The following is a 19007-nucleotide window of genomic DNA, read 5'->3' as shown; positions in this document are numbered from 1 at the left end:
CCTTTGCTGTTAAATTATTCGCAAGAGCTACGAGTTATGAGAATGATAAGTGTATCAGTCAACATTCGAGGACGAATGTTCCAAAGAGGGGAATGATATTACACCCCATGTTTTCGTACGTAAAAGTACGCCATAAGTAAATTGATGAAAGCTCGAAAATAAGACATTACATCCCGCATTTTTCGTACGTTTAAGTTTCGTCGTAAGTTAATCGAAGTAAGTTCGGAAATGAGATTATTCTAAGATTATAAGCATTATGCTAATTGAAACAAGTGATGAGTAAATTCGTGAAGGTGAGAGGGTAAGCAAATTGAAAAAAATAATTTTCGTCGAAGTTTGACATTTTGGGATAAAATACGGCTCGAGCTAAAATACCTGGTATTTATGACTAATATCATACAAGGTACCACATGGACATGATAGTGAGGTGTATAAAGTATATTAAAAATAAGTAGAATTTTAAGTAAATTGAGATAATTCTTAATTATGTGGGTAATTTGTTAATTACCGGGTAACAAGACATTACCTAATTACCTAATAAGTGGATAAAGATTATACTTTCTCACCCCACCTCCTCCCCCACCCCCACCCCCATCCCCACGTGGCAGCAAGCGCTTCCTAAAGCTATGACTCTTACTTATTCATTATTAGGTGGCAACCTAATTTGGCAAATATAAATTTCCATACAAAACAATACTATAATGAGAAGTGGGGACGTTAGCATTCTGACGAGTTTTAACAAGTTCATTCTCAAGATACTACAATTAGATTCTAACATTTCATTCTGACGAGTTTTAACAAGTTCATTCTCAAGATACTACAATCAGATTCTAACATTTCTAATACCAAGGCATTACACTCAGAGTGAGAACGTTAGCCATTCCTTAAACTTTTCAAATTTCATTCTCAACAACACTTCCATCAGATTATAAACCTTACACTAGCAACATTATCCTTCAAATTCCTACACAAACATCCAACGAGAATTATCAAAATCATATCAACGTATAATTTTGCGATTCTAAAGAAGTACGGTGCAACCTTTTCCAAAAATATCATACGAATTTTTTCCTACTCCAGGTATGTTAAGGCCATCCTTTCTTTCTTTTGGCATGATCTATACCACACAAACGAAACGAGTAAATGCATAATTTTAATAAATAACTCTATTTATAGAAATATTAGAGATGCATATGTTCTTGATTCCCCATATATCATATTATTCTATCATCTGTTCATGGGTCTAAAAAAATATATAAGTTGATAAAGTTTACTTCATGACATTAATCAAAGGCATAATGGTCTTAGTGTGAAAATTAAGAATATTTTGACGGAGAACGCTTTACCTCCTCTTACTAGGACACTCAACCTAAATTTGAATTAGTTGGAATAGTAAGTAGGAGTATATGATTTCAAATACGGAATACGTAAAATAGACAGCGAATTGTAACTCTCTAGAGCTTCTAAATCTGTCGTGTTCTCTTTTGGTAATAGTTTGTGGTAATTAATTAATAGTTTGTAGTACATATTTATATATCCTGTCAACGAATCTATACACATGTTCGCATGCACCGAAATATTTAAAATTCAGAAATTCTTGGTTGGCGACTAATTTTATTAGTGAATTTGTGATAGGTCAAGTGGTAAACTGGTAATCAATTTTAATTTAGGTGCACTAAACAAGTTTACCATTGCTGATACTCCATATTTTATATTCCTAGTTGTTATGTTTTTCTGATTCACCTAGCTCTTTAGCGTGCCAATACAAGAACGTGGAAATGGTTAGAAGGTTTAGACAACTCTTTCATGGATTAAAATAAACTTATTTTTGTTCTAAATATTAAATTAAAATATTGAGGGAAAGAAGCAAGCTTGTTGGTGTTAACCAATTTTAAAATTCTAAATCTGTCTTGTTCTCTTTAAGTAATAGTTTGTGGTAATTAGTTAATAGTTTGTAGTACATAATTATATGTCCTGGCAATGGTCAATTGAAAATAATTATAACTGCTAGTAAAAAATATATATATATTTTGCGGCTATTATCTTGGAGAGTATTTATACAATATAGACATGACGTTCCGAGAGATTTTATTGACGTACTTCCTATGCATTGTATTTATTTATACATGTACATTGACCCATGACCAGATGGTGTTATATATGCGTATATATGTATATGGGATATGGGAAAAGGTTACGGCGTTATATACGCACCACCACCTGATTAGCTGATATACGTTGATGATTTGCCCATAGTAGCCGAAATGATATGATGGGATGCCCTCAGAGGCTTGATGATGTTATGAACGCATATACCTATGCATGGTATGACATTTATACGCATATGTATGGTATTATAAAAATAAAATGATTCACAGAGCTATGCAAACGTACATGTCAAGTCTTTTACTCCATGTTTCTCTCATGTCTACTATTTACTGATTTTCATTCCTTACATACTCGGTACATTATTTGTACTAACGCCCCTTTACCTGAAGAGGCTGTGTTTCATGCCCGCAGGTCCCGATAGACAAGTCGAGAGCCCTCCAAGTAGGCTATCAGCTCAGCGGAAGATGTTGATGCGCTCCATTTGCTTTGGAGTTGCTTGTTTGGTTAGTATGATTTAGACGGGTATTGTTTGGTATGGCGGGACTTTATCCCGACCTTTATGAAAATTATGTAGCCTTAGAGGCTTATAGACATATGTCATGTACGTAAAAGATTGTATGGCCTTGTCGGCCTATGCTCAGTGTACGAGTGGTTATTTTGGTCTTATAGGCCCGTATGTCTTAAGTATAAGTTGGTATTTCCTGTTGTATTCTACTTATCTCACGGCAGCCTCTCCGGCTTAGTTATCTATGATAGTATGACATGAAAAGATACATTACGTTGGTACTCGGTTGAGTAAGGTACCGGGTGCCGGTCGCGGCCCATCGGTTTGGGCCGTGACAGTTCGTTATGTACTACCTTGATCCAAAAGCTTTCATTTCATCCCTGCTAAAGCCCTATATGATTTTAAGTTGAGTTATCTTACATTAGTGGTAAATTACATAAGGGGCAAGCTTATGATACTTAGAGCCGGACTTATGGCATTCTTTTGTGAGTGATGAACGCACTTCTTCACAATCCTTGTTTTGAGTGTTACATTCTAAAAAGTGAGATTTGCTCATGGAGATCAGAGGAGGAGGAGTTTGGGATCCACAATGACCTATGTGAGAGAGTGAGCTTCCTTGATGAATTGAGTCAACTCTTGATGCTCTAGTGTCACATTAGAACTATGGAACTCAAATTGTTGATAATTCATTTGTGTTGAGGGTAATTGTTAGTCCCAATTGATGCTTGATGAAGTCACCTTAGGCCAGCTAAAATATCCTTTTCTTTTTCTTATGGAGGTGAGAATTACTTTATTTGCTTGAGGACAAGCAAAAGCTTAAGTTTGGGGAAGTTGATAAGCAGGGATTTTAGCCTATTAATTGCTTTCTTTTACTTATGTTTTGGGCCAAAAATGCGTGAAGGTATTCCCGAAAACTAACTTAATATGCTTGCTTGCAGGGATTGTTCAAAATAAGCCAAAGGAGCCATAATCAACTCATAAAGGAGTCAAAACTTGAATAAAAACCAAGACTGGGCCAAGAGGTGTGGAATGCGGACCACGACACAAAAGTGTGGCCTCGAAAGTATCAATATGGACGCGGCCATTATTTCGAGGTCCGCGATATGAAGAATCAGAGAGATGGTTTTTTGGGCTCAAACATGAACACGGACTGCGACAAGAAGATGCAGCCGCGAAAGTACCAGCACGGCCGCAATGGGAATTTCGTGGACCGCAGTTGCTAAGGTTCAGAGAGTGGATAATTCAAGCAAAAATGAGAAGGCGGTCAGCATCAAAGTTAATCGGCCGCGAAAGTCTCTCACGCGGACGCGATGGAAATTTCGCCGTCCGCAAAAGCAAGTGTGCGGTCGCCGTCAGAATTACGCGACCGCGAAACTTCCGCAGGGGTATTTTTGTCCATAAATTTTAGCTTAGTATAAATAAATCATTTTGTCAATTTTAGGTTATGTTATGTTTTTGCTGAGTACGTGAGATGACTAGGTTTTCCCTTTTGGGCAATTTTGTACAAGATTTACCTTATAACATTAGATTTTCATCTTTTAATTTAGTATTATGGATTATATCTTCTCTTTATCTTTGATTTCTGCTATTATTATGAGTAGCTAGACCCATAGATAGGGTTAAACCTAGAGATAGTAATAATCGACTCGAGCTAATATCACTTGTATTGCATGAATACACATTTGGACTTGAGACAGCCAAATTAGGCAAAATCACTCAAACTACCGAGAAGTATAGAGTGAGTACTTGGGTGTGATTGCTATATTACGACCCCAATCAAATCAAACTCGCCCTAGATTCTTGATACCCGTTAGATATCCATCTAGGCAGAAGTTATTACCCTAGTCCTTTTAAATACTTGAAAGCTATCATAAAAAATATTGTACTTAGCTTTAATCTTAGCATACAATAGAAATAGAAATAGAAGTACAATCAGCACCATCATGTTTGGAAGTGCAATTAGGAACAACACACACATCTAGATTTAGATAAATGCATAATTCCAAATCAATTAACTCCCTGTGGAAATCGATCCCGACCTTGTTGGGTAAAACTGCATCGATCATCCTCGCTACTCAATAGTGGTGTAGGTTTGGCACTGATCAGTAACTAATGATAATGAATTAGTGTTGTTCACATGATCCTCCTCATTGTATAATTAATGAAATGAATCTTCCATTTATTCATGAGTAAGTTTGGGTAGAAGGTATTGTTCAGGCTTGCTCGGTCGGGGTATCTCGGTTGAGCGCCGATCGCATTCCCCAACATCTGGGTGTGACATGCAGCACGCGGATGAATAGAGTACCGCGAACTGTGGGCCTTCTCAAAATCAACTCACGCAACCCATCCACATTGGGAACACATAACCGCATCTGCATCCGCAACACACCGTCATCACCGATAGAAACCTCCTTGGCATCAACGTGCCGAATCGTGTCCTTTAGCACAAGAAAATAGAATCATCATACTGATGCTCTCTGATACAATCATATAGAGAAGACCGAGAAATCACGCAAGCAATAACTTGACTAGGACCCGAAACATCCAATCTAACAAAATGGTTGGCCAAGGTATGAATATCCATGGCTAGTGGCCTCTCTGCTACCGGTAGATATGCTAAACTGCCCCAAATCTCCGCCTTTTGACTCAAGGCATCGGTCACCACATTGGCGTTCTCGGGATGATACAAAATGGTGATATCATAGTCCTTAAGAAACTCTAACCATCTACGCTGCCGCAAGTTTAGATCTTTTTATTTGAATAGATGTTGTAGACTCGGGTGGTCGGTAAAGACCTCACAAGGGATACCGTACAAATAATGCCGCCAGATATTCAAGGAATGAACAACAAGTGCCAATTCAATGTCGTGGACCGGGTAATTCTTCTCATTGGTCTTTAGCTGTCGAGATGTGTAGGCAATCACCCTACCGTCTTGCATCAACATCGCGCCAAGGCCAACACATGACGCATCACAGTACACAGTATAAGGCCCCGAACCCGTAGGCAACACCAACACTGGGGTTGTAGTCAAAGTAGTCTTTAGCATTTGAAAGCTCGCCTCACACTCCTTGAACTATAAGAAAGAAGCACCCATCTAGGTCAATCTGGTCATTGGTGCAGCAATAAATGAGAAACCCTAGCCAAACCAAGGAAACTCCGAATCTCAGTAGCTGAAGACGGTCTGGGCCAACTCTAAATTACTTCAATCTTCTTCGTGTCTACATTGATCCCTTCACCCGATACCACATGGCCCAAAAACACCATCGAATCAAGCTAGAATTCACACTTTGAGAATTTTGCATACAACTTCTTCTCTCTCATGGTTTGGAGCACGATCCTCAGGTGCTGCTCATGATCTTCCCGGCTGTAGGAGTACACCAAGATGTCATCAATAAACACAATGACGAATGAATCAAGATATGGTTGGATTATACTGTTCATCATGTGCATAAATATTGCAGGGGCGTTGGTCAGCCTAAATTACATCACAAGGAACTCGTAATGACCATATCGAGTCTTAAAGGCAATATTTGAAATATCCGGATCACGAATCTTCAGCTGATGATACCCTAACCGCAAATCAATCTTCAAGAACACTCTCACACCTTGTAGCTGATCAAATAAGTCATCAATATGTGGTAATGGATACATGTTCTTCACTATAACCTTGTTCAACATCTGATAATCAACACACATGAGCATAGAAACATCCTTCTTCTTTACAAAAAGACTGGAGCACCCCAACGTGACACACTAGGCCGAATGAAACCTTTATCAAGCAACTCTTGCAACTGCTCCTTCACCTGCTTCAACTCCGCTGGGGTCAAACGATATGGTGGAATAGAAGTAGGCTAAGTGCCCGACAACAAGTTAATACCAAAATTGATATCTCTATCAGGCGGCTTGCCCGGAAGATCTGCTGGAAACACATCTGGGAAGTCTCTCACTACCGAAACTGACTCAATGGTAGGAGTATCAGAACTGACATCTCTCACAAAGGATAGACAAGCATCACACCCATTTTCAACCATCCGTCGAACCATTAGAAATGACACAACCTTGATAGGAACATAATTCAATGTACCTCTCCACTCTAACCGTGGCAAACCTCGCATAGACAATGTCACGGTTTTGGCGTGACAATAATGATAAGATAACAACCAGTCCAAGATAACATCAAAGTCTACCATACTAAGCAATAATAGATCAACTCTGGTCTCAGAACTACCAATAACAACTAAATACGACCGATACACATGGTCCACAATAATAAAATCTTCCAAAGGCATGGACACATAAACAAAAGAACTCAAAGAATCACGAGATACATCCAAATACAGAGCAAAGTAAGATGACACAAATGAATAAGTGGATCCTAGATCAAATAAGACTGATGCATCTCAATGGAAAAACGGAACCATACCTATAATGACTGCATTTGAAGCAGTTGCTTCCGTCCTACCTGGAAAAGCATAGAATCTGGCCTGGCCTGGCCTCCCCCTATAGGGATACCTCTACTCGCCCGTCCCCCACCCTTAGATGGTTGTGCGGGTGGAGCGGCAATAGGGGTAGCAATCATGGCCTGAGAAGCCTGTGGACCTGATTGCATTCGTGAAGCCTGAGTGGTCTGCGGAGGTGCGCCCCTCCTAAGTCTGGGGCAATCTCTAACCATGTGACAGACTAGACTCAAAGAAAGCTCTCGGTGAGCGTGGTTGTTGGGACTGGCTCGAGCCTAGTCAGCTGGACTGACCGCTGAAGGCACCTCGTGCAGGAGGTGCACTAGAAAATCGCGGAGCAAAGTATGTAACATGCGACCTCGAAATAAATGGAGAACCACTAGAAGCTGAAAATGCTGATTCAACTGGACGGCTCACATAGCCTATGCCATGACGGGTTGTAGCTGCAGCATGGCTACCACTAAATCCTCCCATATCTCGAGACATCTTGGCCTCCCTGTCCTTTTTCACATGGCCCCGCATACCCTCCAACCTCCGTGCAATCTCTACCACCTGTTTATATGAGGGTATCCGTCTCCAACTCTCGGGCCATGCTGAATCTATACCATAGTTGAGCCCCTTGATAAATCGACGGACTCACTTTCTGAATGTGGAAACCAAGGTAGGTGCATGCCTGGAAAAATCACTGAATCAGACAGCATACTCTGACACTATCACAGTACCCTGGCACAACTTCTCAAACTCCATGAACCATGTATCCCTTAGGGTCTAAGGAACAAACTCTCTCAAGAACAACTCTAAAAATCGAGTCCATGTAAGTGACGCTGCATTGGCGATGCTACCTTCCTCGTACACCCGCCACCACTGATATGCTGCTCCCAACAGCTGGAACATAGTGAAAGCAACTCTTCTCATCTCCACAATGCCTATGGTGCGGAGAATATGGTGGCACTCTAGAACACCATGTGCATCCTCTGAGGCCAAACCACTAAAAGTAGGAGGATGGTACTTCTTGAACCTCATAAGTCTAAGCTTCTCCTACTCAGATGTTGCTGCCCTAACCACTGGCTAAACCGGAACAACATGTTGTTACTAGTATAACCTCTGGGACCTGAACAACATGGACCCACTGCTCTGGGGTACGGGCCGCGAGAGTCTAATCTCCTCCCTCAGCCTGAGATATGGCTTGAGCAAGTGGAATTAACCCCGCCTGAGCTAAGGTACCGAACATGCTCAAGAACTGCGCGAGGGTTTCCTGAAGTGGAGGGGTGGCAACAGGTGCCTCGGGTGCCTGCCCCCCAACTGGAGTTACTGGTGTCTCCTCTATCGCAGCTCGAGCAAGTTCTTTGGCTGCACCACATGCCCCTCCTCGGCCTCTGCCCCGACCCTGATCTCTCACGGCTCTAGCAGGGGGCACGTGTGCCTAATCATCGAATCCAGAAGTGCGTGTCCTCGCCATCTGTGAGAGAATAGAAAGTCAAAGATTTAGCTTTCGAAGTCAACCAATTCGCACGATAAGGAATCAAAGAAGTGGAGTTTCCTAACAGTTTCGTAGCCTCTATAAGATAAGTATAAACGTCTCCGTACCGATCCGCAGGACTCTACTAAAACTTCTTATGACGCGTAACACCTATGAACCTAGAGCTCTGATACCAACTTATCACGACCCCAATTTCCCTCCGTATAATGGCGTGATGGCACCTAGTCTCTACGACTAGGTAAGACTAAAATTTGATAACACCTTGACATATATAAGTAACAAAATACTAAAACAAGTCTGATAAACTCATATAAACTTCCGACAATAGAATCTCAACAACACATTCCCCAAAACCGGTGGAATAGAGTCATAAGCTCTACATAGTAAGCTAAAGTATGAACTATTGAATGAAAAATACAATAGGAGTAAAGGTAAAGGAACGCGACTCCGAAGCCTGACGTGGATCAGGTATACCTTGAAGTATTCTAAAAAAGCAACTCAAATCAACTCTAGCATTCGGCACGGGCAGACGTACTTGGATCTGCACAAAAAGATATGCAGAAACATAGTATGAGTACACCACAACGGTATCCAGTAAGTATCAAGCCTAACCTCGGTAGAATAGTGATGAGGTCAGGTCAAGACACCTACTAGGATATAAATAAACAGTATGAAAATATACGAATGAATAATAATGGAAAGTGAAAAAATAACAGATGCGAAACAAGTTAATAGTATAAACTAATACCGGATAAAGGAAGCAAGTAAAGAGATTCACAATGAGCATATACGGTCAACAACTGATAGGACAAGGAAGAAGAAAACAATAAGGAGTTCCAACCAAAACTCTTGGCAACATGAATAAACAAGAAGGACTACAATGAGGTACCGCCTCGTGTACAATAAGAATCACAACTGAGGTACCGCCTCGTGTATATATAAAGAATCATAACCGAGGTACTTCCTCATATTCACAATTCACAATCTCAATCACAATATTTTCTTATACTGTCGCATGAGCCTTACATTAAAATAGTTTTGAAAAACGTTTTTCCCAAAATAGCTACAAGCACTTTATCCCACCTTATGACGTCGCGTGGCTTCACGTAGTTCCCCTACAAGAAACATGCACATAAGTCACACCTTAAACCACGGCATGCGCATTAACCCCAAGCCTTATACCATTGCATGCACATTAACCCCAAGCCTTATATAGCCGCATGTGTGTCAATATCACATCACAATAACAACTCGCATCACAAATGCCCATATATCACAACATGCCAACAATCAATAATATCAACGTTTCCATAACAATAGCCCATGGCTCCACTACAACGTGTATAAGAATATCAACAATAATAATGAATGTAAAATTCTCAGCAAGAAAGATATCTCAACTATTATAAACTTCACCTGTAAGTGATATGGCATTCAAAACTTCAACACCAATAACTCAACAATGAGAAAGATAATGTGTAACCATGAGCTAAATGTAAATAACTCACAATGGAATAGATAACATGACTTCAAATAAGGATAATAACAACAAAATAGATAACTTGTAACATAACTTCAAATAACGATAATCAACAGACTTCAAGTAATGATAATTAATAATGAAAGAGATAACATGTAACAATAAGAGGGGAAACAAGTTCAACTAAAGTATGAGAGTAGTTTATCAAGTAAGATGTAGAACAAGTGTTAAAAAGGTCATTTAAGGCATTTAAGGACAGACAAACACAAGTAAGAATAAATTGATTATGAGATTTTAGAACATGATATGACAATTTAATTAAAGCATAGAAAGAGTCTAAGTAGCCTAAATCGGTCAAATACCACGTACAACCCGTGTACCCACTCATCACCTTGCATACACGGCTTTCACATAGCATGAATGCATCAATCAATACCAATCGTAAAGGGGTAGTTTCCCCCACATAAAATTAGGTAAGATACTTACCTCAACTAGCCAATTCAACCCTCAAAAATTGCTTTTCCCTTAAACCTCACCTCCACACGGCTCGAATCTAACCAAAATTGACTTAATATCATCACCCAATGCAAGAGAAAAATATAACAATAAATAAAGCTTTGATCTTTACACTTTTCCCAAAAAGTCAACAAAAGTTAACACGGGGCTCGCCCGGTCAAAACTCGGGTCCAATGATAGATTGTGACTATCCATGACCACACGAGTCCATATATATGATTAGTTTCAAAATTCGTGTCCAAATCAACTCTCAAAACTCAAATTCTTATTTTTCAAAAACATAGTAAGGTTTAACAAATTTTCACTTTGATTCACATGATTTTGATGTTAAAATATAAGATATATTGATGGAATATGATTAGAAATAGATTATAATCACTTACTCAAAGTTTGTAGGTGAAAATATCCTCTCAAAATCGTCTCCTACCGAGTCTAGGGTTCTAAAATGAGAGAACGAGTTGAAAATCCTGTCTCCCTACCCTTTGTACCAGCTATAGTTGTTGCATTTGTGACACAGTGAAAAACCTCACAATTGAAGACTAGGGCTTGCATTTGTGAACCTTGACAGCATCATGAATCATCGCAATTGCGAGAAGAGGCTTCGCAATTGCGAACTAGACATCCTCGCAAAAGCAAACCATTTTTTGCAAATGCGAACCAAGCTAAACTCATGCTGTCTTTGCAAATGCGAAGGGGTAGTCGCAATTGTGACATATGAGCCCCCACTGTCACCTTTTCAATTGCGAGGCTAGTACTTGCAATTGCTATAACTGAGTATTAGCAACACCAACAACACATTTTCAATTCAAAACCATTCTGATACATGTTTGAAACTCATCCGAGCCCTTGAGGCTCCAAACCAAACATCCACATGAGTCTGAAAATATCATATGTACTCGCTCGGGCGATCAAAATACAAAATATAACATCTATAACTACGAATCGAACACTAAAATGCATGAATTTTAAAATAAAGTTCACGAATCTCTAGAATTATAACTAGACATTTTCACGAATCTCTAGAATTATAACTAGACGTCTGAATCCTATCAAATCAACTCCAAATGATGCCAAATATTGCAGACAAGTTTTAAATACCATAACGGACTTATTCCAAGTCCCAAAATCACATTCCAAACTCGCTAGCTAAAAGTCAACCTACGGTCAAACTTTTCAACTTCAAATTGCTAAATTTTGGCAAACAACACAAATTAACCTACGGACTTCCGAAATATATTCCGGGAATATGCCCAACTCCAAAATCACGATACGAAGCCATTGAACCATAAATACACCGTTCTAGGGCTGTGTTCACAAAAGTCAAAGTTTGGTCAATATTTCTAATATAGGCTTCTAAGCCAAGAATAAAATGGTCTGAATCAATCTGAAAGCTTTTCGGAACGAACTAACCAACCCGGCAAGTCTTAAAACCATAAACACATATGTATGAAGCATAAAAGGAATATCGGGATGCAATTACACAAAACGACCGATCATGTTGTTACATTTATCAATAGATTTTTCACCGTTAGTGCATAGTAGAACTTGAAGCTCTAAATGAAATTGTGCTCCTTTTAATAGCTTCAGTTTATAGATGAAATAATCATACAATTAAATATGGTTTGAACTAGATAGAAGTCTTGGTTTCAAGTGTCATCACCACCCACTATAAAACGATCTCCAAGCACGCGCTTGGTCAACAAAAAAGAATTAGATACACACGTGATTAGGAACATGTTTTAGACATAATTAAGTAAATATTATGCTCTCTCTAGCTGTTAATGTTTTTAGATTAAATGGTCACACGGTTAAACTATACCTCCGCACTCGAAAAAGGTGACTTGAACAAGTAGTGGAAACATTGCATGAGGGAACAATGACCACTTTTGTTCAACATGGGGAAGAAAATCTACATCAACAATGGGCTTTCTAAGAACGTTTTCCAATCGATATTTATGGGCAAAAGACTCGTAGAAGGGTACACCATCGTCATTTTATTCAATTGAGTTCTCTTCAATTCATCCTACAAAAGGATAAAAATGAGCAGAAGTTTCACATAAAGATTTCTTCAAAACAAGTAAGCTTGACAGAAGCTCTTTGTTCAAGAGGCTATATGCACTCTATGTTTGTTTACTCGTTCTACAAACATAAATGAGACTTAGTGACTTTTAGAAATGTGTGTGTAGATGATGTAATCATCACAGGAGCTCACTTGGAGGAAATCAATAGCTTGAAGAGGTTCCTGCATGAGACTTTCATAATAAAAGACCTAGGTAGACTTCATTACTTCCTAGGGTTGGAGATACTTTACAAAGGGGATGGAGTCCTGATCATATAAAGAAAGTTCACTCAGGACCTTCTGAAAGAGTTTGACTGTGTAGGGTGTTTTGCTATGACCTCACCTCTTGATTCATCAGTAAAATTGAAAGCGGGAGAAGGCACACTACTTCCGGACCCTAGTTATTATAGGAAATTAATTGTGAAATTGAACTTCCTTACAAGAACTAGGCCTGACATAACTTATAATGATTAACACTTGAGCCAATACATGCAAAGTCCTAAAGACGGTCACCTAAAGGCAGATGTTCATGTGCTGAAATATCTGAAGGGGAACTTATTTCTGGGCATCTTCCTATCTAACAGCAGAGATTACAGAGTAAGAGCTTTTTGTGACTCTGATTGGGCTGCTTGCCTTGAAACTAGGAAATTTGTCAGTGGTTACATAGTGCTACTTGGTGATAGTCCAAATCAATTGGAAATCAACGAAATTGTCTACTATATCCTTGTCCTCGGTAGAAGCTGTGTATAGAGAAATTAGAAAAGTAGTTGGAGAACTGGTATGGCTTGCATGACTGCCTAAGGAGCTCACAGTACCTCTTTCCCTACCCATACCTTCTTTTGTGACTGCCAAGCAGCACTTCACATTGCAAAGAATCCAGTTTTCCATGAGAGAACCAAGCATAGAGAAGTGGACTGTCATTTTGTGAGAGATAAGTTTCAAGATGGTCTGATTTCACTACATTACATCCCTACTCATGAACAAATCGCATATATCTTTACTAAATTCTTACCAGGGAACAAACACACTCTTTTACTTAGCAAGTTGGAGGGGGGGGGGGGGGGTGTTGAGATTATTTAATAGTTAGTCATCTTATATTCTTCTATATAGGTTATTTTTGTAACCAGTTAGGTTAATTGTGTAATGAGGCAGTTAGAGTGTTAGTTAGTGGAGGTTAGAGCTGGTAACAACTATACACGTGTATAAATACTTTGTACATATATTTTTTGCAACTAAGCAAATTTCATTTATGCTTCACTCAGCTTCTCGAAACTTCTCAGTGTGGGTGTTTTTGCCTTTCCTCCATTGGAGCTCAATCCGAGCTCAACTGCACCATTAATTCTCAACATTTTGCCAGGGGTCCTTAATTGTTCTGCGTTATTTTTAAGAATGATATTATTTCCACATTTGGCTGGTCATTGTATTTTAGTTCTTTACTTTTAATTCTCACACCCTTCGCGTGCTCTCAGTGGAAGAAGGGGTATTTGTATTTGGATTTTGCATTTTGGAGTTCATGAATGAAGAAGTAACTTAGGTCTCTAGATTTCCTTCTCTTTAGCTTAATTTAGTCTTCGTTGTTCTAGTTTACATCAGCCGAAGACACGGGTTACAATCTAAGGTACAACCAATAAATTAAAGATTCAATAAGTATAGAAAGAAGAAAAGAACATTATAAATAAAACTTATAAAAGGAAGCACAACAAAATTAATGACTAACTTCATGAAGGAGTGTTTGTGGTTAGTGTTGAGTCGGCTTGTCCTTAGTGAAAAATTCAAATTAATCAAGTCAGTTTATTAAATTTTAGGACAAACCAAAATAAACATAAAAGAGTCTACAAGTTTCAATTTTAAGTGGGATTTTGCTATTTTTATTATTTTGGAATAACTCTACAAAAACATAGAACGATTTCATTATTAGTTGGAATTTGGAAAACGAAGAAACAAGCGTTCCAATGAACTAGTTTTAGGATACATCCGTTGCGCATGTATCATATCTCAACGAATACAAAATTTTAAAAAATTACATAAATATTATATTAAAATTTGTGTTTAAATTATAAAATAAAAATTAACAAAAGATTAAGTTTTTAAAATTTATTGATCCTAATTAGCTAACTTCAACGTAGAAAGAAACTCTCAAGACCAAAATACAATTGTTCTATTTCTATGATCAATAAGAAATATCATATCAATTGATTTCAACATATTAGAAAAGAATAAATTACTATTGCAAAAGGTATTATTTAACTGCTACATTTTGATTAATTTACTATTTTTTCATTTTTGAGTGAACTTTCTTTCTTTGTCCAAGCACATAACTATGCATCCGATATTTTCTTTTATGGAAGTAAGAGTCTAAGATTGTAATGGATTAATTACCTTATGGATTCTAATAGGACCATTTTAATCTATGAGCCAAAAATATGGAGCTTATGTTAAAAAAATCCTCTGAACTTTGCACGAAATCAGTTACACCCCTAAACAAATTGTAGTCTTTAATTATCCCCGAAGTTAGATATTCGATTATTGTTACTCCTGGGCGTAAATGTGGTACAGAGCGTAGATACGTACACTCTCTTTTAGGTGCGTGAAAATGAAAAAAAAAATTAAAAAACATTAACTTTATAAGATGTAATATTTTTCAATCGTTAATATAACTATTTATTTATTACAATATATATAATTATGTATTTTTTCTTACTTCGTGTTAATATAAAAATGTATACTTTATCCAATTTTGTATTTTTAATTTCTTATAGTGTCTATTTGATCCAATTGTATTTTTTTTTCAGACCAAATTTATAAAAACATTAGCTAAATAAAAATAGTTTTAGCTAAAATAATAAAGTACCAATTGTGTATTATTTGTTATTTTTTAGATGCAAATAAATATCTATTATAATTATGTATTTTTATTTTTGGGTCAAATCAGTAAAAAAAATTAGCTAGAGCTTTATTATTTTCTTGCTTAATTAAAAAGGTACAACCAACATAACGGAGTTATAATTATTTTCAGAAATTCACAATATTTTTGAAATGCTACCTACTATGTTGTTTAAGTAAATAGAATAACTAGTATAGTATATTTTTTTTATTTCTTTGACAAACCCACACGTTTTGTTTCCCATTCAAAAAACAATTCTCAAAACTTGGATAACGACTTCTAAAGTCATTTAAGGAAAGAATCTTATATATAATTCCTAATAAGTATTAGGAATTTTTACCTAACTCAAATAAGGAAAGATTTAATAGTCAAACTTTAAATTAATTCGAAAAGTCTAAATAATAGGAAAATAATTAATGATTATTTTGTCTAGTGTGAACTCTATGTTAAAAGGGTAAAAAAGACGAACGCATTTCGCTAAACATTCTTGTTTTTAATATTATATATATATATATATATATATATATATATATATATATATATATATATATATATATATATATATATATATATATATATATATATATGAGAGAGAGAGAGAGAGAGAGAGAGAGAGAGAGAGAGAGAGAGAGATCCTTTTGAGAATCCAAATTTAAAAGCTCAAATAGATATATGCTTTATTTAGATTTTATTCATATACAATAAAAACAACAACAATAGTATCACAATCCCGAAGTCCAAACTATTGAAATTATACATATGAATTCTCAAAGTGCGTCTAACTTTATGTATGAAATTATACATGTGTTTGGTAGGAAGGAAAATATTTTTGAAAAATAGTATATTTTTCAAAAGAAATTTTGCAGAACTTTATTTTACTATCGAATAGTCTCTAACATTCAGAAATTATTTCAAATTGACTAACAGAGAATAACACAGAAGAAGAAAGTTATTTTTTTCATTTTTAATGAAAATATTTTTTCAAGAAAAATAGTTTTTATTTTTTAGTAATCAGAAAATTACTTAATATTTTTTTAAAAAAAATTCCTTCTTACCAAACACACCCGTAACGACCCTTGACAACATGTTCAATTATTTGGCAGATCCAATTGCTAGTTGGTCAATTAGCTGTTGCTCAAAAACTGTCATGTCTTTCTCCTTTAAATGCACCCATGCATCTATTCCATCACTATCTCTTGAATCCATCAGTAGAATAAAATTCTTGACTGGCAGGTTGATTGAACTAACCCATAAAGGTTTGTCCCAACCAAAATCAACATCATAAAATTTGTAGCCACACCAACTATTAATATACAACTCTATCTCCCCTTTAAAAAATGCAAGTGCTAGTTCCAAGCTATCTTGAGGAATGGCCAAAATTGCCTCATCTTGTCTCGATTCATCCACATATTTGGAACTCAAATCTGAAATTCCTTTTCTAATACAAGAAACAAGGGTGGATAAATCACAACCATCGTTCTCACCTTTGTATGCGGTGGTCATTGCAACAACGTTTCCCACACAGTGATTAGGCAAGGGGGGGACAAGCCGCTTTCGTATATTGACGTTGTACAACAAGCGCGACGATGTTCCTGTTTTTGTTGATGTTGTCATGAAACATTTCCACGTCACAGCGAACACGACTTCGACACGTGTGGGCTTTGATACAGCGTCGCTCACGACGTTAGCCTTGAGCGACGCTATAGTAGATGCATCAAAGGAAAAAATTTTAGTTACATGTTGATTATCAAAAGAAGCTTGGAATAATTCAACTATATTAGACAAGCTGGGAGAAACATGAGGAATAGGTTCTGGTAAGAATGTTGAAGCAGCAACAAATTCTGGAATGTCCACACATGAATTACTAGCTGGGTTGCCACGCGCAATGACTGCCCATGCATCGATGAGGGTGTACAACGTGGCACCATCGATAATTTTGTGAGAAGCACATACACCAATAGCCATACCTGTTGAACATATAATTAATTAAATAGGACATAAGGATTATGTTGTATACATTGATATTGTAATTATTTTTCTACCCTATAAATAAATTTTAACCTTTGATAGAAGGCTAGTTACTATTTTTATTTCATTACTACTTTATGTTTATCAATAGATTTTTCACTATTAATGCATAGTAGAACTTAAACTCTAAATAAAAATGTGTTCCTCTTCACAACTTCAGTTTTTAGATGAGATAGTAACACAACTCAACATGGTACGAAGTAGGCAAAGGTCTTGGTTTCATGTCTCATCACCACCCACTATAAAATGATTTCTAGGCACGTGCTTGGTCAACAAAAAAAAAAATTAGATATGTACGTAATTAGAAACGTGTTTTAAATATAATTAAGTAAATAAAATTATGCTCTCTCTGGCAGATAAACTTTTAGATAAGATGGTCACACGGTTTATTCAATAATACCTCCACATTCGAAAAGGGTGACTTGAACAACTAGTGGAAAAGTTGCATGATGGAAGTACGACCACTTTTGATCAACATGGGGAAGAAAATGTACATCCATAACGGGCTTTCTAAGAACGTCTTCCAACCGATATTTATGGGCAAAAGCCTCGAAGAAGGGTACACCATCGTCATTACATTCAATTGAGTTCTCTTCAATTCGTCCTGCAAAAGGGTAAAAGCGAGCAAGAGTTTCACTCAAACATTTCTTCAAAACAAGTAATCTTGATGAATTGATTGCCCTTGATTGCTCATATGAATAGGATTGATCATCACCATATGAAGATGGAGATGGATAAAATAGAGCTAAAGGAACAGAAGAGGGAAATGCCATTTGATCCAAAAGAGAGAATTTGAAGCATCTTAAGTGATTGGGAGTGGGAGTAATAGGTCTAATGAGTTCCATGTGAACTATCTCAATCTTTCTACTTTGCATTCTCTCTAACTTACAGTTTTCTAGCTAGCTAATTTGTCTTAAACTGTTTGTGATTATGCAACCATTATGTTTGATCTATTTATAATATAGTAATGTTATCTACTATACGTTTCGACCGTCACCTAGAATCAAGATGTAGGGATAGCATGTGGAATTTTAGCTGTTACTTTAAATACATAGAGCACATTATAGCATTTGGCATCAGTTGTACGAACAAAATTAGTAATGCCAACCCTATATATTTAATATGACGTCTCTCTTTTTTTTCTAGGTTTAATGACGGGAATAGTCGTCTCCAATTCAAAATAAGTTTTTTTCTTTTCTTATTTTGTATGTATAAAATAAAAGGCAACCATAGTGTGAGAAGAGATAAAATCTAACGAAGAAATGCACATTGATCCTAACTATATAAATCATTTTGCTTCAAGCTATAAAAATCTGTGGCAATAAGTGACTTAATAATTACAAACTTGTTCATATAATTCAATTTTGTAGCTAATAGAAGGTTTTTGCCACGTGTTTGAAACTATTTTAGCAATACTAACTTTCCAGCCACAAAAAGTTATTTGAAATAAAATATTATAACTAAATGAATATTTTTGCTTCAATTATAA

The 19007-nt window shown here is 36.8% G+C and overlaps 1 protein-coding gene and 1 long non-coding RNA gene across 4 annotated transcripts; one reads left to right on the top strand and one right to left on the bottom strand.

Moving 5' to 3' along the window:
- Positions 1 to 714: 714 nt before the first annotated feature.
- LOC142173344 (uncharacterized) lies at positions 715 to 4116 on the top strand. 3 transcript variants are annotated; one of them, XR_012703107.1, is made up of 3 exons: positions 715 to 1080; positions 2521 to 2612; positions 3553 to 4116. It is a non-coding gene; the product is annotated as an uncharacterized LOC142173344 (long non-coding RNA). The 3 variants fall into 3 exon arrangements; XR_012703106.1 differs by having other exon boundaries at positions 2499 to 2612; XR_012703105.1 differs by lacking the exon at positions 3553 to 4116 and having other exon boundaries at positions 2521 to 2808.
- A 12010-nt stretch (positions 4117 to 16126) lies between these two features.
- LOC107773691 (stemmadenine O-acetyltransferase) lies at positions 16127 to 18460 on the bottom strand. Its single transcript, XM_016593107.2, has 2 exons — positions 17919 to 18460; positions 16127 to 17457 (listed from the first exon to the last, which is right to left on the bottom strand). Exons 1-2 carry the CDS (start codon positions 18391 to 18393, stop codon positions 16583 to 16585), a joined length of 1350 nt encoding a protein of 449 aa, XP_016448593.1. The 5' UTR covers positions 18394 to 18460; the 3' UTR covers positions 16127 to 16582.
- Between the last annotated feature and the right edge of the window lie 547 nt (positions 18461 to 19007).

The sequence above is a fragment of the Nicotiana tabacum genome, chromosome 19 (genome assembly GCF_000715075.1).
Source record: "Nicotiana tabacum cultivar K326 chromosome 19, ASM71507v2, whole genome shotgun sequence".
NCBI classification, from domain to species: domain Eukaryota; kingdom Viridiplantae; phylum Streptophyta; class Magnoliopsida; order Solanales; family Solanaceae; genus Nicotiana; species Nicotiana tabacum.
The sequence above is the reverse complement of the archived record's forward strand: the minus strand, read 5'-3'. Positions and strand labels throughout refer to the sequence as shown.